Source organism: Piliocolobus tephrosceles, chromosome 6 (genome assembly GCF_002776525.5).
Source record: "Piliocolobus tephrosceles isolate RC106 chromosome 6, ASM277652v3, whole genome shotgun sequence".
In the NCBI taxonomy this organism is placed as follows: Eukaryota; Metazoa; Chordata; class Mammalia; order Primates; family Cercopithecidae; genus Piliocolobus; species Piliocolobus tephrosceles.
In genome coordinates, this window is record NC_045439.1 from 244710 (window position 1) to 269280 (window position 24571).

The following is a 24571-nucleotide window of genomic DNA, read 5'->3' on the forward strand; positions in this document are numbered from 1 at the left end:
CGCCCGACGTCTGGCCGTGCCGGCCGGGAGGGGACGGGTAGGAGGAGGTGGCGGGCGGCCCCGGGCGCGGCGCTGCCTTCGATGGCCCAACCCCCCTATTCACGAGCCGCGGCCGTGACTCTGCCCGGTGACGTGGGGAGGCCGAACTTTACGTAACCCACCCGGCGCCCCACGCGTGCCGGCACAGGGCATACCTGGGGCCCGGAGGCCCAGGCTTGGGGAAGGGGCTCCAGTCACGGGGTTGCCCACGGGCCGCAGCCCACCCTCACCGTGCGGCTCTCTAACTCAGTTACTGCCAGTGATAGTGACCCAGTGTGTGTGGACGCGGCCTGCCTCTGTCCCAGGCCCCTTGTGACCAAGGGCTTACCCTTGAAAGAAGGCAGTAGGGAGCTTGGGACGGAGCCAGAGGTCAGACGCCTATGCTCAGGTCGGGGCTGGGGACTCAGAAGGCAGGGTCAGGGCTCAAGCTCGATTCCCTGTGGGTTGGGAGTCCCCACCAATTCTGGAATGAGCCCAAACTGAGACACAGGAGACCTGAGTTCTAGGCCTGGCTCTGCCGTGGCTTGCTGACCTTGGAGAAGCTTGTGCCCTGCTGGAAAGTGGGATGGCAGTACCCGCTTCATCTAGTAGTTGGGGAGATCAAGAGAGGTATGAGACCTGAAGAGGATGGCAGACTATGCGGTGCGGTGCACACCGGTCTCCAAGTTGTTTTCAGCCTCCTGTCTCCTCCCAGGAGCTAGGGGTGCTAACCTGTAAGTGTAAGCAAACATGTTTGGATAGAGGGCTGGTGCCACGCCCCAGGCTCACCCCGCCCGCACAGCCGTCGTCCACCCCTCCCCTTTCTTACAGATGAAGCTGAGGCTCGGCCAGGGACAGTGATAGACCCACATCCCCGGAACTAGGTGATCGCGGTGCAGGAACCAGGTAGGTCTGAGTCTAGATCATGCCTCTGAACAGCCCAGGAAGAGGCTCCAGGGGCCTCCAAGTGTTCTGGGGTCGGAGGTCAGGGTCAGGTTCAGAGTTGCGCTTGGGCTGGAGAGTGGATTTGCCTTATCTTGAGATGTGGGCGCAAGCTTTCTCATCCCCTCCCTGGCCTTTTCTTTGTTTGGGGTTGTATGAACCTGGCTTAGGTGGGAACAGAAGCTTTTCCAGTGGGTGCCTGGGTTGGAGAGGGGAGGGATTTGAGGGCACGGGCAGCAAGGGCATTTCCAGCAGAGGTGCCAGACAGCAAGTCAGTTTCAAGGAGGGAGAACAGGTACAACTAGATCAAGGATGGAGGCGGGGGTTCTGGGCGTGGGAGAGATGGAGCTGTGGGGTGACTGGAAGGGCCTGGCCAAGGCTGGAGGGAGGTATGAGGGCCTGGTGGGCCAGGACCGGAGGGGCTGTGTGAGGGGCAGAGGGGAGTCCCTGGGCCTCCCCAGTTTCCCCGCGCCTCACCGTGGCCCCTTCCTTTCCCCGCAGGTGTGCCTTCGCGGGATCCATGCCTTGAGGCCCAGGAGCGCCCCGCCGCCAGCATGCCGTGGGACGCGCGGCGGCCTGGGGGTGGCGCGGACGGCGGGCCTGAAGGCCCGGGCGCGGCGCGCTCGCGGGCGCAGAAGCAGTGCCGCAAGTCGTCGTTCGCCTTCTACCAGGCGGTGCGCGACTTGCTACCCGTGTGGCTGCTGGAGGACATGCGCGCCAGTGAGGCCTTCCACTGGGACGAGCGCGGGCGCGCCGCCGCCTACTCGCCTTCTGAGGCACTGCTCTACGCGCTCGTGCACGACCACCAAGCGTACGCGCATTACCTGCTGGCCACGTTCCCGCGGCGCGCGCTAGCACCGCCCAGCGCCGGCTTCCGCTGCTGCGCGGCTCCCGGGCCGCACGTGGCGCTGGCAGTGCGCTACAACCGCGTGGGCATTCTGCGCCGCATCCTGCGCACCTTGCGCGACTTCCCGGCGGAGGAGCGGGCGCGTGTGTTGGACCGGCGTGGCTGCAGCCGCGTGGAAGGCGGTGGCACGTCGGTGCACGTGGCCTGCGAGCTGGCGCGCCCCGAGTGTCTCTTTCTGCTGCTGGGCCACGGCGCCTCGCCCGGCCTGCGCGACGGCGGCGGCCTCACGCCTCTCGAGCTGCTGCTGCGCCAGCTGGGCCGCGACGCCGGGGCCACTCCCTCCGCCGCCGGAGCCCCGGCCTCAGCTGCAGGGGAGCCGCGCCAGCGCCGCCTGCTGCTCTTGGATCTCCTGGCGCTGTACACCCCAGTGGGCGCCGCCGGCTCGGCCCGCCAGGAGCTGCTGGGCGACCGGCCGCGCTGGCAGCGGCTGCTGGGTGAGGACAAGTTCCAGTGGCTGGCGGGCCTGGCGCCGCCCTCGCTCTTCGCGCGCGCCATGCAGGTGCTGGTCACCGCCATCTCTCCAGGCCGCTTCCCCGAGGCCCTGGACGAGCTGCCGCTGCCCCCATTCCTGCAACCGTTGGACCTCACGGGCAAGGGCTAGCATCCTACGCGCTGGATTTTGGGACAAAACTATTTTTCAGAGCGTTGTACCCGGCACTTTATATATATTGATCTCTGTACAGCACAATCTCTGACTCATCTGTCGCATGCATTGGGGGCTGGGCTTGGACGGTCAGGTGAGTTCCAAGTGGCAGGTTTTCTGGGTGCAGCTGGGCTCGGGCCTTCAGCTTGCTGTCCATCCCCGGAAAGGAGTGAGGAGCAGCCTCCCACCTTGATCTAGAGCCTTGGACAGGTGTGTGTCCCAGAGCGGGTGACAGCTGAGTGCCGCAGGAGCTGGGTAGGTGCAGGGGTGGAGACTGGCATGTCCAAGCAGCAGGACAGCGTGTCAAAAGGCTTGGAAACCAATAGAACGAGCTCTGCAGCGTAGGATTCTCGCGGAAGGTCCTGTGCGATCAGCCTTTTGCACCCTGTGGACTCCGGGCCAGGGAGGGCACACGGGGCTGGTAGGCCTGTGGTGGTTGGTGTTGAGGCATGACCAAGTTGTACCTGGTATCCACCACCCCTCACTGACCACCAGCTCCTCCTTGGATATCACTCCCCTGACAGGCAGCCCACCCAGGCCTGAATTTGTCCCTTTCGCCCTCTTTTGCTCTTCCCCCACGACTAATGGGCACCAAGTCTTGCTGCTTCTGCTTCTCACCTCTGCGGTGGCAGCAGGCCCTGGCTCCAGCTGCATGTCGGTCAGTGGAGTTAGATGTACCTTCCTCCAGGCCTGCTCTCTGTCCAAGCCCAGAGTGGGCTGGGTGGGCTCCCTGGGTGGCCCCCAGTGGGTACTAGGTGGTGTCTGGGGTTATTGAGGGGTGGTTCTATCACGGTAGGGACAGGCTTCTTGCCCCAGCCTGGAGAGCTATTTTCTTCAGGAAGGTTCTGGAAATGGAGGCTTGTTCATGAATTCACCACGACTCCAGGCTGAGAGGCTGGGTCTACGCCCTCAGAGCCGAGACCAGGGAGGATGGCCAGGCTGCCCTGCCCGGGAATTCTGCTGGGCCGTGAAATTCAACCCGCACCAACGTGGGCAGGAGGGCCACAATGTCCTGCCAGGAGCAGAGGGCTGAAGGTCTGCCGAAGGAAGAGCCACCATCCTGGCGGGGGGCACCTGCTGCCTGCCCTGCCCCCAGCGTGCCTGTGGGGAGCACACCTGGGCGTGGAAGAGTCCAGGGTCGTGGGCCACACAAGAGAGGGTGCGGAGAGGCCTGGACAGTAGGAAGATCTTGCCTGGAGTCCTGGATCCGCCACTCTGGGGGTGACCTTGGGTAAGCCTGTACCTTGGCCCTCAGTCTCCCCATCAACGTTTTTTCATTCAGGAGGTTTTGGGCCGTCTTCAGCCACCCTGCCAGCCCTGAAAAGGATGTGACTTCTGTTTCTGGGAAGTGTGTGGTGTGTTAGGTGGGCACACAGCCCTGGTTGTGGAGAGGGAAGGATAGAGAGGGAGCATAGTGATGGAGCCCAGACTGTAGGCTGGAGTGAGGGCTCCACTTCCCTGCTGCTGTGTGTCCTGGACCAGTGCTTCTGAGCCTTGGCACTTGGGGCAGTGGATATTAACATCTTTCCAAGCCCAAGACTTGGGGCATCAGGGCCTCTGGTCCCCTGGGAGGTGGCAGGTCCTCAGATCGGAGATGCCATAGGAGGGGGGAGGTACCTCTTTGGAGGATATGGAAGTGGAGACAGTGGCGTGGTGCAGCTGCCGTGGTTCTTAGGGGCTGGGCCTGGGGAGCGCATGGGGCCCTGATGCCCCAACAGCTTCTGCCTAGAAAGCCTGGGCTCCTTGCTGGGGCTGTAGACATGCAGACTTCATGTCCTCCCAGCTCCAGCTCTGTTCTCCATAGGTCAGCCCCACAATGCCAGAGGCCCAGAGCTAGTCCCCTCCATGTGCCCCCTAGACCTACAGCTGCCCCTTTGATGACAGCACCGTTGAGTCCCCTGGGCTGGGGGGTCATGCAGGGGTGAGGCAGCTGCCTGTCCCCGGGACTCCTTGCCTGGCCAGGCAGGACACAGGCTTGTGGGCACGGAGAGTGGGCCCCATGAAACCCCTTGCCAGGTGACCAGGATGAGGCACCCAGGCTGGCCCGCGGAGTGCAGGGTGAGCCTGCCGCAAGAATTATGGCCACTGCAGCAGGAGGGCAGCCTGGGCCATTAGCTCCTGATGTCATCCATTTGGGTGAGGGGACAGGGAAGTCAGAGGAAGCTGGCCAGTTGCTCTCACGCAGCCTTATGGCAGAATGGTGCCTGATTCCTGGTACAGCTACTCCCACTGAGTCTGCAGGGATGTGTGGCTCAGGAACCTCCCCCTGCAACCCCCCCCCCCCGGCAACCCCCTCCCCGACCCCCACACTGGTGGGAGGAGAGGACCTAGAGGAAAGGTGCTGGGCAGATAAGCAGCCGAGGGCGGCCCTGGGTTTGGCTTATCAGCCTTCTGGGCCCTCCTGCCCCAGGAAGGGCAGCGAGGACCATGGTGTTACCCCCGTCATCCTTATCGTCCTGGCCATGAGCTTGCAGGACTGGGAGGGCCGGAGGCAGCCAGGGAGACAGCAGCACAGCTTTTGCCTGTTGGCAGGTGGCCTTGGTGGCTTCCCAAAGGCAGTCATTCCACGCAGAACAAAACTCACTTTTTCGCGGGGGCAACGCACCTTGGTTCATTTATTTAGTTCGTTAATTCCACCAGTCTGTTTCTAAGGGAAACATGGCTGCAGCCAGTCCTGCCCCTGCACCCACCCACCAGGTGCCCAATGTTCCCAAGGACCCTGAATCCCAACTGTATTCAGGGATCAGCATCTCTGCACCCCAAATGTCTGTTAGGGAGGATAGTGAAGGCTTAGCCCTCCTGGGCTCATCAACATCCAGCAGTGAGAGACCACCCCCATCTCCCTGAGGGGACCTTCTGGGGCAGTCCGTGTTGTCTGGCTGGCCTGGGCAAGGTGGGCAGGGACCAAGGCCTTCGGGTGCCTGGGCCTTGCTGGGCTTGTTCTGCGTGCTGACTTCATCCCGATAGTACCTTGATTTTCCTACTGTGACTTCCCCTTCTGTCGACTTCTTCACCAACTTTAAAATTCCGCATTGAGAGCAGTTTCCTAAGTTACCTCAAATCCTATTCACAACAAGGATCTTCCTGGAAGTTAGGAGGAGGGAAAAGAAGTTTAGTCACAGAAGACTACTCCATGTTTGAGCTTCTGTTTCAAGGGAAGTAAGTAACTGCTGGAGGAGCCCTGCCCCTCTGCAGTTTGTGGTTTTGCCCTGATACTTTTCAGATTGAGGTGTTACTTACATGTAATAAAATGCACAGACTTAAGTGTATACTTTGATGAGTTCTGATGAATGTCTACATGTGTGTAATCACCACTGCAATCAAGATGGAGGGAAAGGCCGGGCACAGTGGCTCACGCCTGTAATTCCAGCACTTTGGGAGGCCAAGGCGGGTGGATCACGAGGTCAGGAGTTTGAGACCAGCCTAACCAACATGGTGAAAACTCATCTCTACTAAAAATACAAAAATTAGCCAGGCATGGTGGCACGCACCTGTACTCCTAGCTACTCAGGAGGCTGAGGCAGGAGAATTGCTTGAACCCAGGAGGCGGAGGTTGCAGTGAGCCAAGATTGTGCCATTGCACTCCAGCCTGGGCGACAGAGCAACACTCTGTCTCAAAAAAGAAACAAACAAAAAAAGATGGAGGGAAAGACAGATTTCTATTGGTAATTCTTAAAAGTTTATGTATTTATTTATTTATTTAATTTTTGAGATGTAGTTTCTCTCTCATCCAGGCTGGGAGTGCAATGGTGTGGTCTCAGCTCACTGCAACCTCTGCCTCCCAGGTTCAAGTGATTCTTTTGCCTCAGCCTCCCGAGTAGCTGGGATTACAGGTGCCTGCCACCACGCCCGGCTAATTTTTGTTTTAGCAGAGGCTTGGTTTCAGCATGTTGGCCAGGCAGGTCTCAAACTCCTTACCTTGTGATCCGCCCACCTCAGCCTCCCAAAGGGCTGGGGTTACAGGTATGAGCCACCGTGCCTGGTTCTTGAAAGTAATTTCTTTCTGCTTATAAAATTCGTGCTCACTGTGGGACACTGGGGATTGAGAGGTCCAGGCCACGGTGTGGCAGAGCCCTGCCAGGGAAACACTGTCTCAAGCGCCCCACCACCCCACATGGTTCCTGGAGGTGGGGCCCCTAGGCACTCACGGTACAAGTAAAGGCGCCAACTGACTGTGTCATCTGCACGCATACAAGCACTGCTAGCATTCTGGGGTATGTTTCTTCCAGGTTTTTTCTATGCACATATATATTACATTTTTTTCTGTGCATATTTATATATATATATGAAACCAGATCAGTTATACAATTTAGTATTTTTTAAACTTACTATAGTATAAGCATTTCCCCCACTGTACTTTGTAAATATGATTTTTTTTTTTGAGACGGAGTCTCGCTCAGTCGCCCAGGCTGGAGTGCAGTGGCGTGATCTCGGCTCACTGCGAGCTCCGCCTCCAGGGTTCACGCCATTCTCCTGCCTCAGCCTCCCAAGTAGCTGGGACTACAGGTGCCTGCCGCCCTAGCCAGAATGGTCTCAATCTCCTAACCTCGCCCACCTCGGCCTCCCAAAGTGCTAGGATTACAGGCGTGAGCCACTACACCCGGCCATAAATATGATTTTTAAGAAGTCATTGGTGTCTATTTTGTGATATTTGACTCAACCGGCCTTGATAACAAAGAGTAGTTAGAGACAACTGAATTTTTAAAATGTAAATTCTGATTTATTTTTGGAATAAATAATATATTTACATGGCTGGAAATTCAAAGGATACAAAAAGGCATATACTTCAGGCAACCACTGTGACCAGCTGCTCATCACAAGTAGAGAACTTGTTTCTTTTCGCCCCTCCTTCTCCTCCCTGGAGTTATGAAACATTTCAAACCTGCCGAAAGTTTGAAGCTTACAACAAATACCCTCCAATGTTTGGGTTGTCTCCCTCCCCCTTCTCTCCCTTTCTCCCTCTGATTTCCTACAGAACCACGTTTTCATGACCAGGCCCAGGAACTGCACGCTGGCGCGGTGAGGTCCTGCATGGCCGCTTCCTGCACACACGTGCTTCTTAACAGCTGCAGGCTATTTCATGAGGGGAATTTGCTCCCGTTAACATGGCTGTTCCCAAATGCCAGGCTGTTTTAAGTGCTTCCTAATTATAAACAGGCTGTACTGTTTTCCTTGACTTAGGACTTGTTCTTGAGGACAGAAGTGGAGGTGGCAAGATGCAAAGCCTACATACGGACTGGCTTTCCCAGCAGGACGGCGCCAATGGGGGGCTCCCAGGCTGCTCCCATCTCACCTCTCCTTCTGGGGTGCTGGGGGTTCGGACCAGTGTTCCTTCTGCTTTCGTGAAGGGCTCTTACACTGGACTTGAAGTGCTCCTCCTATTGGTTTTTAGTTAATAAATATATTTATGGAACGCTTCACAAATTTGCGAATCATCCTTACGCAGGGGCCACGCTAACCTCTGTATCATTACGATTTTTGTATACGTGCTGGCGAAGGGCGCACTCCTCGTATTGTTTGTATAAGTTTTTAAGGTAAATATTCAACATCAATTCCCATTTGTTGCAATTATTCCCCTTCTTTGAGGTTTTTAATTTGCAGCATTTTTACATTTATTTCCTTCTGCTTACTTATTTTTGAGAAATAAGGTCTTGCTCTGTCGCCAAGGCTGCAGTACAGTGGTGTGATCACAGTTTATTGCAGTCTCAAACTCCTGGGCTCAAGCAGTCCTCCTGCCTTGGCCTCCCAAGTAGCTGGGACTACAAGTGCATGTCACTGTGTCCAGCAGCATTTCTACATTTTGGAGAAATCAAATCTACGTACTTATTTTCCTCTGTGGCTTGTCCCATCACTTTTGAGTTTAGAAAGCCTTTGCCATCCAGAAATCAGTTTCCCCACTAGTTTTAGATTCTTTAACCCATTTAATATTATTTTGCCCAGAGAATGAAGCAGTGGCCACATTAGTTGTGACACCTCCCCCACCCCCCGCCGCTCCTTAAACGCATCTGAGATGCCCCCTCCATTCTGCTTCCTCCCTGTGGGCCTCGCTAGGCTGCTGCCTGGCCCTCCGAGGGTCTGGCCCCTGCTGCAATTCCACCTGTCATCACTTAGCAGTTCTCACCCGTTTCTTCTTCCCAGGAGTGACAGGGAACAGTGAGGAGGCATCAAACAGCACAGGGTCTGCAGTTCTACAGAGCAGCTGGCTTCCAGTCTCAGTGCTGGGTGAGCTTGAGCAAGCTACCTAACCTCTCTGATTCTCAAGGGGCTAATGAGACTTCACCTTGCTGGGCTCTGGTGAGCAGCACATTGGCCACAGTCATGGGCATTTGTGGGCACTAACATTATTCCTCCCTGCCTGCCCCAACAAAACAATCCCAGTGGGGACTGGAAGTGAAATCAAGCTACACCTATAAATCCCTTTGGAAAGAATGAGGTCTTTCCATAATGTGTGTAGTCCTCCATCCAGGAATGTGGAACAGATCTTCCTTTATTCAAGTTTCCTTTTATGTCTTCTGGAAGCTTTGCCGCTCTTCACATGGCCTGAGGTTTCTGGCTGAGGTCATTTCCGGGTACGTGGTGTGTGCTGCTGCTGTTCCGGGCGTCATCTTTTGCGTGTGCTGGTTTCCAGCTGGGCACTTCTGCGATATGGTTTCGTTTGCTGGCTGGAGATACAGAACCAGGGGCTTGAACCCCTCCAATGCCTGCCCACAGCTCCATGAGGAGGCAGCCCTGGACCTCACCCCGCAGCATCCTCCTCAGAGGCTACCATGGGGGGCAGCCAGCTCTGGAGTGGCCATTCCCCCGTAACAGCCACTTGGGCAAACCGGTGTGTATTTCAACACCAGCCATGCCGGGACAGGTCTGCTGACGCACTCTGCCTGCGGTGGTGCTGGGCTGGCAGGTTCTCCCTTGCACTGCCCTCATGAGTGTTGGCTGAGGGCACTTCTCACAGCTCAGGCAGTACACTTGATCAGGTTTGGAAAAAGTCTAGTTTATTGCACTGACTCAAAGCACAACTAAAAATTAAAACCAGAAAGAAAACTGTACAAAGCACGAAGCTACAAGTTTAAAAGCATCACCTAGACGCGGGTTTAATTGCACTACAGTCCCGTGGGTGAGGAGAGCTTTGCTATCCGTGAGGCGCCGGGCAAGGCACAACAGACACAGAGAGGTGCAGCCCGGCCTGGGGCTGCCTCTGCTGCCACCAACTTTTACAAAAGGTTCTAGAACAGGGAAGTGTGAAGTCAGATCTGGGATTTCGGCATCTTGACCTCATTTGGACACGGAAAACCTCCACCTACGTAGCTGGCTGGGTCCTGTCAGGGAACATAATTTATCACCCTCCACCTGTGGCCTGGGGGCTCCCTGACACCGAGGACTGGGCCTGGGCCAGAGGCAGTCTAAAAACAGCAGCTAGCCTGGTGTCCTGTCCTGCAGCTGCCTCCGGGAGGGGCGGGATGTGTGGTAGGGCGGCCTAACCCTCCCACGCAGATGCCAGTGGGCGGGGTGGGCACTGCCCATTGTCTGAAGGGGCAGCCATCCATAGAGGCACTGATTTCAACCTGTCGAGTGTCAACCCATACTCTGCGGCAGGCATGGGCTGCCACTCAGGGCCAGCCCGCAGGTCCCGGGACCGCCCTGCCAGTCAAGCCTGTGTGGGGATGCCTGTCCCTCCCAGGCTGCAGGCGAGGACAGTGCAGGCTCAGGACAAACCCGGGAAGGGACAAAGGCCTTCCACTACTTTCGGAAAATACATATCTCTTCTAAATTTGTACGATTTGATTTGAAATGAGGTATTTTATGCAGGTTTGTAATACAACAAACAAAAAAGGCAATAATTAGTAGACTCATCTTCTGAGGATGCATCTGGTTTTAGGATGTCTGCCAGCAGCATTAGTTAAATACCATTCCAAAGACATTTCTAAGTGAGCGACCCTGGCTCAGCTCCCCACGCCCCATGCACCCTCCTGTGCCGTCCCTGCCTGGGACACACATGCACACATCCAGGTTCCATTTGCACCCATCAGGCTTTACTGTTTCAGCTGAAGTGTGCTCTCCAGGAGGCGGGTAGCCTGCGTCGTGTGTGGGCAGCGAGGTGAAGTGTGGTGTGGTGAGGTGTGGTGTGTGTATTGTGTGGTGTGGTGAGGTGTGTGGTGTGTGTGTGTGAGGTGTGGTGTGGTGTGTGTGGTGTGTTGTGTAGTGTGAGGTGAGGTGTGTGATGTGGTGTGGTGTGTTGTGTGGTGTGTTCTGTGGTGTGAGGTGTGGTGTGGTGAGATGTGTGTGTGTGGTGTGTGTGTGTTGTGCGGTGTGGTGTGGTGTGTGTTGTGAGGTGAGTGGTGTGGCGTGTTGTGTGGTGAGGTGTGTTGTGTGGTGTGTGTTATGTGGTGAGGTGAGGTGTGTTGTGTGTTGTGAGGTGAGGTGAGGTGTGTTGTGTGGTGAGGTGTGTTGTGTGGTGTGTGTTGTGAGGTGTGGCGAGGTGTGGTGTGGTGTGTTGTGTGGTGAGGTGTGTTGTGTGGTGAGGTGTGTTGTGTGGTGAGGTGTGTTGTGTGGTGTGTGTTATGTGGTGAGGTGTGTTGTGAGGTGTGGTGTGGTGAGGTGTGTTGTGTGGTGTGTGTTGTGTGGTGAGGTGAGGTGTGGTGTGGTGTGGTGTATTGTGTGTTGTGAGGTGAGGTGTGTTGTGTGGTGTGGTGAGGTGAGGTGAGGTGAGGTGTGTGTTGTGAGGTGAGGTGAGGTGTGTTGTGTGGTGTGGTGTGCATGTGCGTGTGGCATGGCCAGCGCTCTCCTCTCAGGCCCGGCCTTGGCTTCCTGGCCAGAGCGTCTGGCGTGGAATGTGCTCTGCAGCTTTCTCTCTGGGGGACACCCCCTGTGACGGGACAAAGCCATCACCGAGCACATCCTGCGCTGCAGAGAGCTGACCTTTGGCTCCATCTGGCCCTGGGGCTACTCATGTGGAAAGAGGCCCTGGGCCAAACCAGCTGCCCGGCTGCCCTTGGCTCTGGGAGGCCTCCGGAGACCACTCCCACCAACAAAAGCTGGGGCTATCTGTGGATGAGACCAGGACGGCAGCACGCGGGTAATCGGAGTGCATGCAGCCGGGCAGTCGCCACTGTCCTGAACTCCACTGCTGCAGCAATTGCGCCAGCCATGGGTGGAGGCTGTGGGTTCTGGAACGAGACAGAAACCAACATAGATGAAAGTAAGTGTGCGGGTCCAACCTGGCCAGAGGTGTCTGGACAAGTGTCGAGGCAGCACGTCCACCAGGAAGTGACACCGAAGCCACTGTGGCCACCAGGGAGGCCTGGCCCCTCCGCGTGACTCTGCCAGGGCTCCTTCAGATGACCTCCCACTCGTCCTCCAGATCCTCGGGGTGGGGCATGGCGGCCTGGCTGCTCTTCTGGGTGCCATGCGAGTGGCTGAACGTCTTTGTCAGCCGTCGGAGGAGGTAGCCGGGCGGGCCCACAGCCCACAGCTCATCTGACGCAGTCACTGCAGGGACAAGAGCCAATCACGTACTTGTCAATCACACAGCCTGTGGGTGGGCACAGATGGCACTAGGAGCTTGGGCACAGGTCTGGGCTTGCCACATTCTAGGTGGGGGACCCTGGACAAGCCACCATCTCCATGTGAACTTCGTACCCTCAGCTGTAAGTGCATGTCAACAGCACCTTGTCCTTGCCCAGGAGACTCGGGCAGAGCCCAGGTGTCCAGCCCCTTCCCTCCTTGGGACACACTCCTGCTTTGCCCTCAGTTCTTGCTTTGGGAGAGCGGAGCCCAGTGGGGGCAGCTTCTTTGAGAGCCCCCCGACATGGTCCACAGGAGCCCTGGGAACCCCAAGGGAACAACAGCCTTGAGCCCACTGGCCCCTGGCACCTGCCTGTGAAACACGCCACACTGCCCGGAATTTTCTTCCAGTAGTCTCCGGCGGGGTTCTTGTCTGTGACGCCATACCGCCGGGCGAGGTCTCCGTTTGGACAGCGGGCCCACACGGTCCTGGTGCTCAGCGCCAGCTGGCAGGCCTGCAACCCTGTGGGCAGACAGGGCCCCTCCTGAGCCCCTGCCGTGGACGGGATGGGCCACTGCTTCCCCAGCCCATCTTGTGATGCTGCACTCCTCCACCAGGGTCCCTGCAGGGATGGAGTGCCCATGCTGGGCTGGGCTTGGGGCAGGAGCTCAGGGAAAGGATGCCCAGTTGGCAGGGCCAGCAAAGTCACCAAAAGCTAGAAGTCAAAGGACAGAAGAGCCTGGGCAGTGTGCAAACCGCCCTCCCACAAAAGCACCAGCAGGACGGCCTGGGTTTCCCCAACAAGGAACATGACTGGAGGCTTGTCCCCCGGTCCAGGAAGCAGCGGCAAAGCACAGCCCCAGCACAAAGGCTGCGGTGTGGTGGGCACCAGGCTGCCTCACAGACAGCAGCCTGGAGGGAGTGCCCAGCAGTCCCCAGTGATGGCAGACCCGGCTGGCCAGCACCGCAGGCCCTGTCTGCGGGCTCCTACCTGGCACGTGCTCCCAGGCGGTCCCCACAGGCATCTCCTCGGTGATCCCGGTCCGCACGTGCACGTTCCACCTGCTGTCAAGCACCCACAGCATCTGGTCGTTGGGGCTGGAATGGACGCTGACCAAGTTGACCCCGGCGGGCTGGAAGCGGGAAGGGACTTTCAGGGAAGGCAGGAGTTGGGTGACAAGAGGAGGGACAGGAGGCTTCCAGAACTGGGGACATGTTAGTGGCAGCATGCAGCAGCCAGGGTGGGTGGGCCCCGCAGGAGGCAGAGAGGCCATGTCCTGTCCCCGGTGCAGGTCTCACAGGGGAGACGGCCACTTGTCTCCAGAATGTCAGGTGGGCCAGACTGAGGGACAGCCCAGCGGATACCAGCATGGACTCCAGCAGGAGACCAAGAAGGGCAGGGACGGCCCAGGTGAACAGAGAGTGGAGGAATGAGAGGAGAGGCACGGCGGACCTGGCTGTGAAGGATTGTGGTGGGCACTGTGAGAAACAGTAACGCCAGCCCAGGAGCCCCTGCCACCTGCCTGTGCCGCCCTCACCATCCTGGCTCAGCTGACGCCCCTTTCCTCTAGGCATAGCCGTCCTCCCGAATGTGCTGCCGGGCGGGCAACGTTCCTGTTGCCCAGGTCGTGGCACAAGACTGCCACCCTGCCCTGGTCCTTGGGCAGCCTCTGTCCACGCTCAGCACCTCCGGTTCTTTGTCTGCTCTTCACAGGACAGGAGGACGTCCCTCCAGGGTCCTGTTTGCTGTCCACTGGCGGCTCCAGTTTGCCCCAGGGCTGCCCACCCCTTGGTTGGACCAGGCCTCCGTGCCGGCAAGCACAGCACTGTCTGGGGGACCAGCAGTGCTGGTGGGTGACCTGAGCCCCAAGGGGCTGGCTGTCTTCCACCGCCTGCGCTGCCTGCTTTTCTGGAACCCACAGTCTTCCCTGCTACATCTGTGGTCTTGGGTCCCTGCCCTCCTGGTCCGCCTCCATGGGACCCTGAGTGGGCCACCCAGTGGAAACTGGCGGGTCCCTTGCTGCCGCCACACATGTCCTGCTCCTTGCTTTGTGCTCAGGGCTGCCGTGAATACAGTCACACTGGATGCCCTGTGCCGCACTCTGGCCGCGCAGTGCTCCTGTCATAGTGCCCGTGTCACATACTTGCCGGGTCCAGACGCTCTCAGGGCCCTCAGCAGTGGGACCTCCCTCCACCTGCGCCTCTCTGATCGAGCTGCCCTCTCCAGGCTGCCCGCATCCTCACCCGCCGGCTGCTCTGGGCAGGGGCCCCTAACTGTGGGCTGGTGAACACATGTACGAAATGCCTCCCGTGGGCACCAAGTCTCACGCCTCAGCCCCAGGGCCAGTCCCAGTGGATCAGGACATGGAGGATGGAGAGACAGGGCAGCGAGGAGGATGGGGCAGTGGCCGCTCTTGTGGGCACGTCACCACCGCCTGGGCCAGTGTCTGCCTTTGCTGCTGCTGGATTCTCTAAGGACCAACTGGTCCTCCCAGGCGTGGCAGGCTTCTTCCCCAGCTGCCCGGCCTCCCCACCCAGCCCTATTTTGCGGGGTGATCACAGGCCTCTCCCCTCCCTTCCCTGGACTCCCTGCATCCCCCTGGAATGGGGGCTTGGCCTAGAGCAGCGCTCCCCAAATCTGCGCCTCTGAACCCCAGGTCCATGGAATAGAAATGGGTGTGATGTATAGAAAGGGGGTTCCACAGACCAACAAGTTAAGCTAAGCTGAGGGATGGCAGTGAATATAAATCCCAAACACGTCCAGACTTGGTCGCAACTCCATGGCTGAAACACTGACAGGCACAGGGCCACCCCCTCCCTCCTGCCCCCACCTGACTCTGGCTGCCAGAACGTTCTCTTTAAAAAAAATTTTTTTAAGACAGGGTCTCGCTCTGTCACCCAGACTGGAGGGCCCTGGCGCAATCCTGGCTCACTGCAACCTCCATCTCCCTGGCTCGAGTGATCCTCCCATCTCAGCTTCCCAAGTATCTGGGACTACAGGCACACACCACCACACCAGGCTAATTTTTGTATTTTGTTGTAGACACTGGGTTTCACCATGTTGCCCAGGCTGGTCTTGAATTCCTGGGTTCAAGTGAGCCATTCGCCTTGGCCTCCCAAAGTGCTGAGATTACAGACGCGAGCCACCGTGCCTGGCCAGAAAGTTCTCTCTTGTGTGAGCTCACTCAGGGTGCAGCTGGAGTGACTGCAGGTCTCAGCCTGCCAGTGGGGCGAGTGAGCTAGTTTCTTTTGAGTCTCACTCTGTCTAGAGTGCAGTGGCATGATCTTGGCTCACTGCAACCTCCGCCTCCTGGTTTCAAGGGATTCTCCTGCCTCAGCCTCCCAAGTAGCTGGGATTACAGGTGCCCACCTCCACGCCCGGCTAATTTTTGTAGTTTTTAGTAGAGACAGGGTTTTGCCATGTTGGCCAGGCTGATCTAGAACTCCTGACCTCAAGTGATCCACCCACCTCGGCCTCCCAAGGTGCTGGGATTACAGGTGAGCCACCGCGCCCGGCCACGAGTGAGCTATTTTAAGAGACACAGAACACAGTCCTAGCGAGGGGCTCCCTTCGCTGCTCCCTCAGCCCTTTGGTCGCTCACTCCACACATTCGCCCAAATTACAGGCGCAGGCTGTGGAAGCTGTTGTGAGTGGGCTGGACGGGGCTCTCAGGTAGCACCAGAGCAGGCAGTTGGACGTCAACACCAGGCTAGGTTCAGATATTGCAGGCACCACCAGAAAATAAAATGAGCAACTGGCAGTGGGTGGTCAGGCGAGGAGGTGGCATTAGGGTTGATGCCCGGAGGACACAGGGCCACTGAGCGGAGAGAGGGAAGGGTTGGACTGCAGAGGCCAGAATGCTGGGCACCACCCTGGACAGTGGTCGCCAGCTTAAAGCAGAGTGGCACTGGAAGCCTGAGCCACTTTCCACGCAGAACCCCAGATGCGCCGGTGAGATCCGAGGGATCCGTGCCTGTGCCACAGGGTCACCGCAGCCCCTGCCCACTCCACATGGACAGCAGGGAGGCTGGGGCGGGGCGGCCAGCGCGGATGCAGTGGGATGCAGTCCAGGAGGGCAGGGGAGCCAGGGCCGAGTCCCCAGGGAACACCTGGAGAGCACTCACACAGGTCCTCACTGCTGGCTGTGCTGGGATCAGATGTTTGAGATTTATATTCACTGCCTTCCCTCTGAGCTTAGCTTAACTTGCTGGGCTATAGAACTCCCTTTCTATATATCACAATCACACTCATTTCCATTCCATGGACCTGGGGTTCAGAGGCGCAGATTTGGGGGAGCGCTGCTCTAGGCTAAGCCCCCATTGCAGGGGGATGCAGGGGCTCCAGGGAAGGGAGGGGAGAGGCCTGCGATCACTCTGCAAAGCAGGGCTGGGTGGGGAGGCCGGGCAGCTGGGGAAGAAGCCTGCCAGCTGAGGCCTAGGCTGAGGCCACCAGGCTGTGTGGAGGGGAGGCTCCCGCCAGGCTCCCGCCCTCCCCACTCAGGAGGCCAGGTGGAGGAGACAGAAAAGCAGCCCGGGCCTCGCCACTCAGCCCACTGGCCAGAGCCCCGAGGTGGTAGAGCAGAGCCGGGTCCCCACCACACGCTGCCCGCAGTGCTACCCCAGAGCTAAGGTGCGCTGTGGTCTGAAGCCGCTAGCTTTTGAATAGTAAGTCAGGGACAATGGGAGTGACGGAGAAAAGAGGAGACGACTGTACTTCAGGGGAAGGGCAAGAACAGCGAGGATCAAAGCGGAGTCTCCGGGGGTCTCCGGACAGAGAAAGACGGGCGCTGGAAGCAGCACGGTGGCAAGCGGAGTGCTCGTGAGCAGGCAGAGGACGGCCACCCCTTTCCATCACCTTGCAACGTCTCTGGAACATAAAACTTCCAGTCTCCCTTGGCTCTCTCACCTCCCGCGGGGCTCTGCCCCCTGACGTGAGCCTCCGCCCATTAACAGCCTTTACTAGAAGCCTCTAGAACAGAATACGGTGGGAAGTGCAGGCAGGGCCCAGCCTCACCCTGGCCTTGCCAATTGTCCCTTCCTGGCACACATGCCCCCTCACACCTTGCTCACCTGGCAGGCTGCTGCCCACCCTTCACAATCCCACTCACACTGCCTGCCAGGCCTCTGGGAAGGGCCCCTGTGCCGCCTGCGAGCTCCCTGCCGGCGGCCACGTCTGCCCAGCTCCAGCCCAGCCCAATGCTGAGGAGGTGCGCGGAGGATGGACCCCGGCCACCTGCTTCCCTCGAAAACATCCTGTGTCCCCAGCCCCTCACCTGCTCTTATCCAATAAAAAGAAAAACTCTAATTTGTATTACTGGAGGACAATATACATTTGAAAACTATACAAATCCTAAGTGTACAGCATGATGGAGCTTCCCGATTTGAGTGCACCTGTGTGCCCAGTGGCCGTCCCAAGAAGCAGAAGGTGAGCCCTGGCCCTGGCTGCTGCCACACTCCTGACACCGGGACCTGCACTGTCTGGGTCTGACTTTACATGATGGAAGCTCGTGGCATAGTGGCTTCTCCCGGAAAGGAGGACTGGCACTCCCTCGCAGGGCCCTCGTTCTAGGTGGGAGGCCGGCCTGCAGACAGCCCAGGAAGGCTTCAGGAAGGGGTAGGGACGGAGGCCAGGTCTCAGGGCAGCAGAGCAGAAACAGTCTGATGAAAAGCACACGGGACACCAGTAGATGCTCTTTAAAACAGGAAGAGCAAGTCATTCTGGACACATCTTACTGGGTATATCATCTTGCCTCATGCCTTTACCCATTACTTCCTAGAATGGCTTCCGTGGTGCGCCACACCCCCCACCACTGGCACAGCTCGTGGCCCAAGCTCTCGCACCAGCTGTCTCCTGGACCCCTCCCACTGGAGGCATGTGATCATCTGTTCGACGAATGAGCCCCCACACATGCTGGGTTTTGGGGGAGCCTCAACTGCAAACAAAACACTTGTTTCTGCCTCCTACTGGGAGGGTGGACCACAACCCGGACAAACCAATGCCATGCTGCGTAACAGAGAGAAGGGCCAGAGGGACACCCTGACTCTGACCCGGAGTGGAAGGGACAGTGGTCCTGCTGACACCTGGGGAAGGGCCCTGGCAGCCCTGGCAAGTGCTCAGGGTTGCAACAAGGAGGCAGTGGTGAGGCCAGAGTGGCCACTGGGGCTGATGACAGGCTTCAGGCTGAGGCAAAAGTGTGATTTCATTCTGAGTGACGTGGGAAGCTGCCAGAAGGCTGTGAAAAGAGGAAGGGGCTGGGCACAGTGTCTTACACCTGTAATCCCAGCACTTTGGAAGACCAAGGAGGGAGGACTGCTTGAGCCAAGGAGTTTGCGATCAGCCTGGGCAACAGCAAGACCTTGTCTCTACCAAAATTTAAAAAATTATCTGGGCATGGTGGCATGTGCCTGTAGTCCTAGCTACTTAGGAGTCTGAGGCAGGAGGATTACTTGAGCCCAGGAGTTTGAGGCTGCAGTAAGCCATATTCGCACCATTGCACTCTAGCTTAGGCAACAGAGCAAGACCCTCTGTAATAATAAATAAAATAAAAGTAAAAAAAAAGAGGAGAGATGTGGGCCGAGCGTGGTGGCTCACGCCTGTAATCCCAGCACTTTGGGAGGCCCAGGAGGGCCAATCACCTGAGGTCAGGAGTTCGAGATCAGCCTGATCAATATGATGAAACCCCATCTCTACTAAAAACACAAAATTAGTCGGGCGTGGTGGCAGGCGCCTGTTAATTCCAGCAACTCAGGAGGCTGAGACAGGAGAATCGCTTGAACCCGGAAGGCAGAGGTTGCAGAGAGCTGAGATCAGGCCATTGCACTCCAGCCTGGGCAATAAGAGTGAAACTACCTCAACAACAACAAAAACAGAGGAGAGATGTGAGCTAGCGCATGTCGTCAGAGGACCCCTCTGGCTGCAGTGAGGACAAGCTGCAGGGAAGGGCAGGTAGAACAAGAACCCTGTTCCGGATGCTGGTGCAAATAAGCCAGGAGGCGGTGGTACAGGCAGGCCCTAAGAGGCCGATGGAACAGGCTTTGGAGGTGGAGCCCCTGGTGCCTGCTGATGGACTGGCAAAGTGACCCTGGGGTGGGCTGCTCTGCTTGAGTCTGGACCTTTTCAGAGCAGACCCCAGGCCGGGGCAGCGCTCAGCACCCCGGGTGGTCACGGCAATCATGATCCCGAGCCACAGAGGGCGGGTGACTCGGGAATGTGTCTCTGCTAAGATACCCCGAGGTCTCAATAGGCAAAAAACAAATGCTTGAAAAGTTGGCAAACTCGGGGGTTGCTTTGCTGACTGCTCTCTGGGTTGGTAACGGAGAGGCCTGGTCCTAGCCCTGCCTGATGGGGCTCTGGGCACACCCTGGGTGTCATGACATGGTGCCTGTGAGGGGCTTCAAGACCAGCAGGGCTGGGCATCAGTGAAGGATGATTTTCTATTAGGTCAGAAACAATGGCAATCACTGGACCTCAAAGCAAATGACTTTATCATCTTCCTCTGGAGAAAACCGGTCTCTCCCGGTCTCAGAGTGGAGCGGGAAGCAGCACAGGATCTCGGGAGCGGGGAATTCCACTGTTTGCTCACAGTAAGCAAGGGTGGCGCCACGTCGGGTTAACACACAGACAGCCCTCCTGCGCGGCTTTCATCACAGTGACCTGATTCACTGGCGGCCTCAACACACCTTTGCTGTATTTATTTTATAAACTCACTGTATGTTTTTTTTTTTTGTAACTGTCACCTGGATTTTCTTGTTTTTGCTTATTTTTTTCAGAAAGCACTGATGTAAGTGCCTCCACACAAGTTAGTGTAGATTCTTACTGAGCCTTTCTTTGGAGGCAAAAGAACTCCCGGCTGAGCCTGGCACTGCTGGTTTGTTAGCTGTGCTGCATGCAACAGTGGCTTGCTGTCCTCTGGTTTGTACCAGAAGTCTGGGGCCAAATAAACCCTCATTTAAACAGACAAAACCCAGACACACTCAGGGGCTGTCAGAGAGAGCACGCATCACTTGGGGCCACACACTGTATGTAGGATTCCTTTTTTTTTTTTTTTTTGACACAGAGTTTCGCTCTTGTTGCCCAGGCTGGAGTGCAGCAGCACGATCTCAGTTCACTGCAACCTCCGCCTCTCAGGTTCAAGTGATTCTCCTGCCTCGGCCTCCCGAGTAGCTGGGATTACAGGCACCTGCCACCATGCCTAGCAAATTTTTGTATTTTTAGGACAGACTGAGTTTCACCATCTTGGCCAGGCTGGTCTTGAACTCCTGACCTTGTGATCCACCCGCCTCGGTCTCCCAAAGTACTGGGATTACAGGTGTGAACCACCGCGCCCAGCCAGGATTCCATTTCTATGAAACATCCAGAAGAGGAAAAAACCAGGTAAAAATCAGGTGAGCAGCTGCCAGAGGCTGGGAGAGAAGAGGAGGGAGGAGGAATGAGGAGTGGCTTCACGTTGGTAGGGGCTTTCTGGAGGGATAAGAATGTTTTGCAACTAGGCTGGGCGAGGTGGCTCATGCCTGTAATCCCAGCACTTTGGGAGGCCGAGGCAGGCAGATCACTTGAGGTTAGGAGTTTGAGACCAGCCTCGGCCAACATGGTGAAACTCCATCTCTACTAAAAATACAAAATTAGCCAGGCATGGTGGTGCGTGCCTGTAGTCCTAGCGTCTCGGGAGGCTGAGGCAGGAGAATCACTTGAACCTGGGAAGTGGAGGTTGCGGTGAGCCCAGATTGTGCCACCGTACTCCAGCCTGGGCAACAACAGCAAAACTCCATCTCAAAAAAGAAGAAAAAAAAAGAATGTTCTGGAACTGCATAGTGACAACGGTTGCACAACATTGCAAATGTACTGTCAGTAACAGTAAACCTCATGTATATTTTATCACAATTTAGGAAAAAAGAAAAAGTAGATGAGCCTTGGTTGTGACAGTGTACTATAGTGTCGCAGTTACCATTGTGGTGAACTGGGTAAAGGGTACTCAGGATTTCTTATAAATACAAGTGCAGTGACCATTATTCAATAAAAATTTCAATTAGGCCGGGCGCAGTGGCTCACGCCTGTAATCCCAGCACTTCGGGAGGCTGAGGCAGGCAGATCACCTGAGGTCCGGAGTTCAAGACCAGCCTGACCAATATGGAGAAACCCCGTCTCTATTAAAAAAAGTACAGAATTAGCTGGGTGTGGTGGCAGGCGCCTGTAATCCCAGCTACTCAGGAGACTGAAGCAGAAGAATCGCTTGGACCCAGGAGGCAGAGGTTGCAGTGAGCCGAGATCACACCATTGCACTCCAGCCTGGGCAACAAGAGTGAAACTCTCCCTCAAAAAAAACAAGAAAAAATTCTATTAAAAAAAAAAAGTAGTCTGGGCACAGTGGCTTACACCTACAATCCCAGCTCTATGGGAGGCTGAGGCAGGAGAACTGCCTGAGCCCAGGAGCTTGAGACCTAATCTCTACTAAAAAAACAAAAGAAAGTAGTAGTGGGTCTAAAATTTTGGCTTATTCATATTAAAAACTTCATAAAAATGCAAAAGAGGCTGGGCGTGGTGGCTCACGTCTGTAATCCCAGCACTCTGGGAGGCTGAGTCAGGCGTATCACTTGAGGTCAGGAGTTCAAGACCAGCCTGACCAATATGGAGAAACCCCGTCTCTACTAAAAAAAATAGAAAATTAGCTGGGCGTGGAGGCTCATGCCTGTAATGGCGGCTACTCAGCAGGCAGAGGCAGGAGAATCACTTGAACCTGGGAGGCAGAGGTTGTGGTGAGCTGAGATTGTGCCATTGCACTCCAGCCTGGGCTATAGAGCGAAACTCTGTCTCAAAAAAAAAAAAAACAAAAAAATTCAATAAAAAAAAAAAAAAAGTAGGCTGGGCACAGTGGCTTACACCTGTAATCCCAGCACTATGGGAGGCTGAGGCAGGAGAACTGCCTGAGCTCAGGAGCTCGAGACCTAATCTCTACTAAAAAAACAAAAAAAAAAGTAGTAGGTGGTCTAAAATTTTGGCTTATTCATATTCAAAACTTCATAAAAATGCAAAACAGGCTGGGTACGGTGGCTCACACCAGTAATCCCAGCACTTTGGGAGGCCAAAGGCCAGTGGATCTCGAGGTCAGAAGTTCAAGACCAGCCTGGCCAATATGGTGAAACCCCATCTCTACTAAAAAAATATAAAAACTAGCCAGGCATGGTGGCACACGCCTTTAGTCCCAGCTACTCCAGAGGCTGAGGCAGAAGAATTGCTTGAACTCAGGAGGTTGAGGTTGCAGTGAGCGGAGATCGTGCCACTGCACTCCAGTCTGGGTGACAGAGTGAGACTCCGTCTCCGAAAAAAAAAAAAAAAAAAGAAAAAGAAATGAAGGATAGAACTTGTAAGATGGAATAAATAAGAAATTTGAGAGTTAAAATACTTTGGAAATGCTAAAAAAAAAAAATACACAAAGTTTGGTAAGCTGACAGAGGAGACGGGAAGGGAGGGAGGCAGTGTGTGTGTGTGCACAGCAGGCAAACGTATGTGCTTGTTTGTTTTTAAGTTCAAAATCCAGCTCCTGCAAGAAGGCTTGCTTTTTGTTTTTGGGACAGGGTCTTGCTGTGTTGCCCAAGGTAGAGTGCAGTGGTGCGATCACAGGTCACCACAGCCTCGACCTCTTGGGCTCAAGCAATCCTCCCACCTTAGCTTCCTGAATAGCTGGGACTATGGGTGCATGCTACCACACCTGGCTAATTAATTTTTTTTTTTTTTTTTGTAGAGACAGGGTCTTACTATGCTGCCCTAGTCTCAAACTCCTGGGCTTAAGTGATCCTCCTGCCTTGGCCTCCCAAAACGCTGGGATTACAGCGGCCCCAGGGCACCCCGTTAGAAGCCTGTGGTCTACTTCTAGGTATCACGGCCTTCCAATGAGAGAAAAGACTTAGAATTCAGTGTAGTGAAGCAGGGTAATAGTTCCTAGAAACAAGTGTTGAAGAAGAGAGTTCAAAAACAATAGATGTTTAAATGGAGGTATAAGAAAAAAGACAATATGGAAAAAATTAAAGGAAGTGGCAAAAAACAATTTAGTTTCCCTCGAAGGGAGCTGGTTCTGTCCCACACCATTAGATGGCAGTTGGGGAAGTCTTATAACTTCATCTGCAGGCAGCGCAGGTGTGTTGACGGAACAACTTACGGTGTCACAGGTAGCCCCACCAGCACGTAAATATCACCGAAAGATGTTTGGAGGGTTAGAGGAAAATAGCAGCAATACTCTGAAGACTGATGATACCAGAACTATGGAGGTGAAGGGGATGCGCTGCACCGTGGTGCTCAGTGCTGGGTATGTGCAAGAGTCACCTGCAGGGCTCCGAAGAAGCCAGAAGCTTCTGGACAGTGATAACAATGAGCACACATTCACCCTTTCACTCCCTTCTCAAGCACCACTACCATGAAAGGGAACGGGTTAAAGAAAGAAAAATGGGGCGGGCGTAGTGGCTCACGCCTGTAATCCCAGCACTTTGGGAGGCCACGGCAGACGATCACCTGAGGTCAGGAGTTTGAGACCAGCCTGACCAACATGGCGAAACCCTGTCTCTACCAAAGATACAAAAATTAGCTGGGCATGGTGGTGTGGACCTGCAATCCCAGCTACTCGGGAGGCTGAGTCAGAGAATTGCTTGAACTCAGGAGGCGGAGGCTACAGTGAGCTGAGATCGGGCCACTGAACCCAGCCTGGGTGACAGAGTGAGACTCCATCACAAAGAAAAAAATGTTCAAATCTCCAAAGGACAGGGAGAATGAGGGGAGGAAGCAGCCATACAATTTTGGAAGCCGGAAAGTGGGGGATGCATGGCAAGGACTCAGCGGGCCCTGGAAGGCTAAAAGCAACGACCTCCCGCCCAGCAGCCCAGCCAGATCGCCGTCAGAGACCTGCGTGGCCCACAGGCTCCATGTGTGTGCTCAGGGCTTCCAGTCAGCCTTGCTGGGCCTCACTCTTCCAACCAGGCGATTGCCAACATCTGAAGAAAGCCTCTGCCATGGAAAAGGCGAACTAGACAGAAAACACACAACTTGGGACACACAAAGACCAGGCAGGGAGAAGAAACTTCCAAAACATCCTCAGGGAGATGAGAGAAGACTCTACAGCCATCAAACAACAACAGGAGCTTTCGGAAATTAAACATGTGATCATGGAAATAATTTGACAGAGGGTTGGAGAAATAAGGTTGAGAACGTCTTCTAGAAAGTAGGATAAAAGCATAAAAAGATAGAAACAGGACAGAAAAGAAAAGTGGAGGCCAGCTTAGCAAGTCCACAATACAAAAGGAAAAGTCCAGGCTGGGCGCAGTAGCTAATGCCTGTAATCCCAGCACTTTGGGAGGCCAAGGCAGGTGGATCACCTGAGGTCAGGAGTTCGAGAGCAGCCTGACCAACATGGTGAAACCCCATTTCTACTAAAAATACAAAATTAGCTGGGCGTGGTGTCAGATGCCTGTAATCCCAGCTACTTGGGAGGCTGAGGCAGGAAAATCGCTTGAACCCAGGGGCAGAGGCTGTTGTGAGCCCAGATTGCACCACTGCACTCTAGCCTGGGCAACA

At 55.8% G+C, this 24571-nt stretch overlaps 2 protein-coding genes and 1 non-coding gene across 6 annotated transcripts in view; 1 reads left to right on the forward strand and 2 right to left on the reverse strand.

The window, feature by feature from the left end:
* The first annotated feature begins 6 nt into the window (after positions 1-6).
* ANKRD9 (ankyrin repeat domain 9) lies at positions 7-5779 on the forward strand. Its single transcript, XM_023205662.2, has 3 exons — positions 7-752; positions 850-924; positions 1462-5779. Exon 3 carries the CDS (start codon positions 1515-1517, stop codon positions 2466-2468), a length of 954 nt encoding a protein of 317 aa, XP_023061430.1. The 5' UTR covers positions 7-752; positions 850-924; positions 1462-1514; the 3' UTR covers positions 2469-5779.
* LOC113220425 (tectonin beta-propeller repeat-containing protein 2-like) overlaps positions 5484-24571 on the reverse strand; it is a 21546-nt gene continuing 2458 nt past the window's right edge. The window contains exons 1-4 of one of the 4 annotated variants that reach the window (XR_004228979.1): positions 13004-14414; positions 12385-12534; positions 11726-11996; positions 5484-5594 (exon numbers count right to left, since the gene is read on the reverse strand). Coding sequence is in view for 2 of the 4 variants with exons in the window: in XM_026449491.2 (XP_026305276.1) it covers positions 11842-11996; positions 12385-12534; positions 13004-13286 (588 nt within the window). In the remaining 2 variants the exon portion in view is untranslated. Of the gene's footprint in view, positions 5595-7204; positions 9173-11154; positions 11997-12384; positions 12535-13003; positions 14415-24571 lie in introns of those variants that run through there. The other 3 variants (XR_003307291.2, XM_026449492.2, XM_026449491.2) reach the window with 3 other exon arrangements.
* LOC111538402 lies at positions 7912-8015 on the reverse strand. The gene has a single exon (XR_002730325.1). It is a non-coding gene; the product is annotated as a U6 spliceosomal RNA (small nuclear RNA).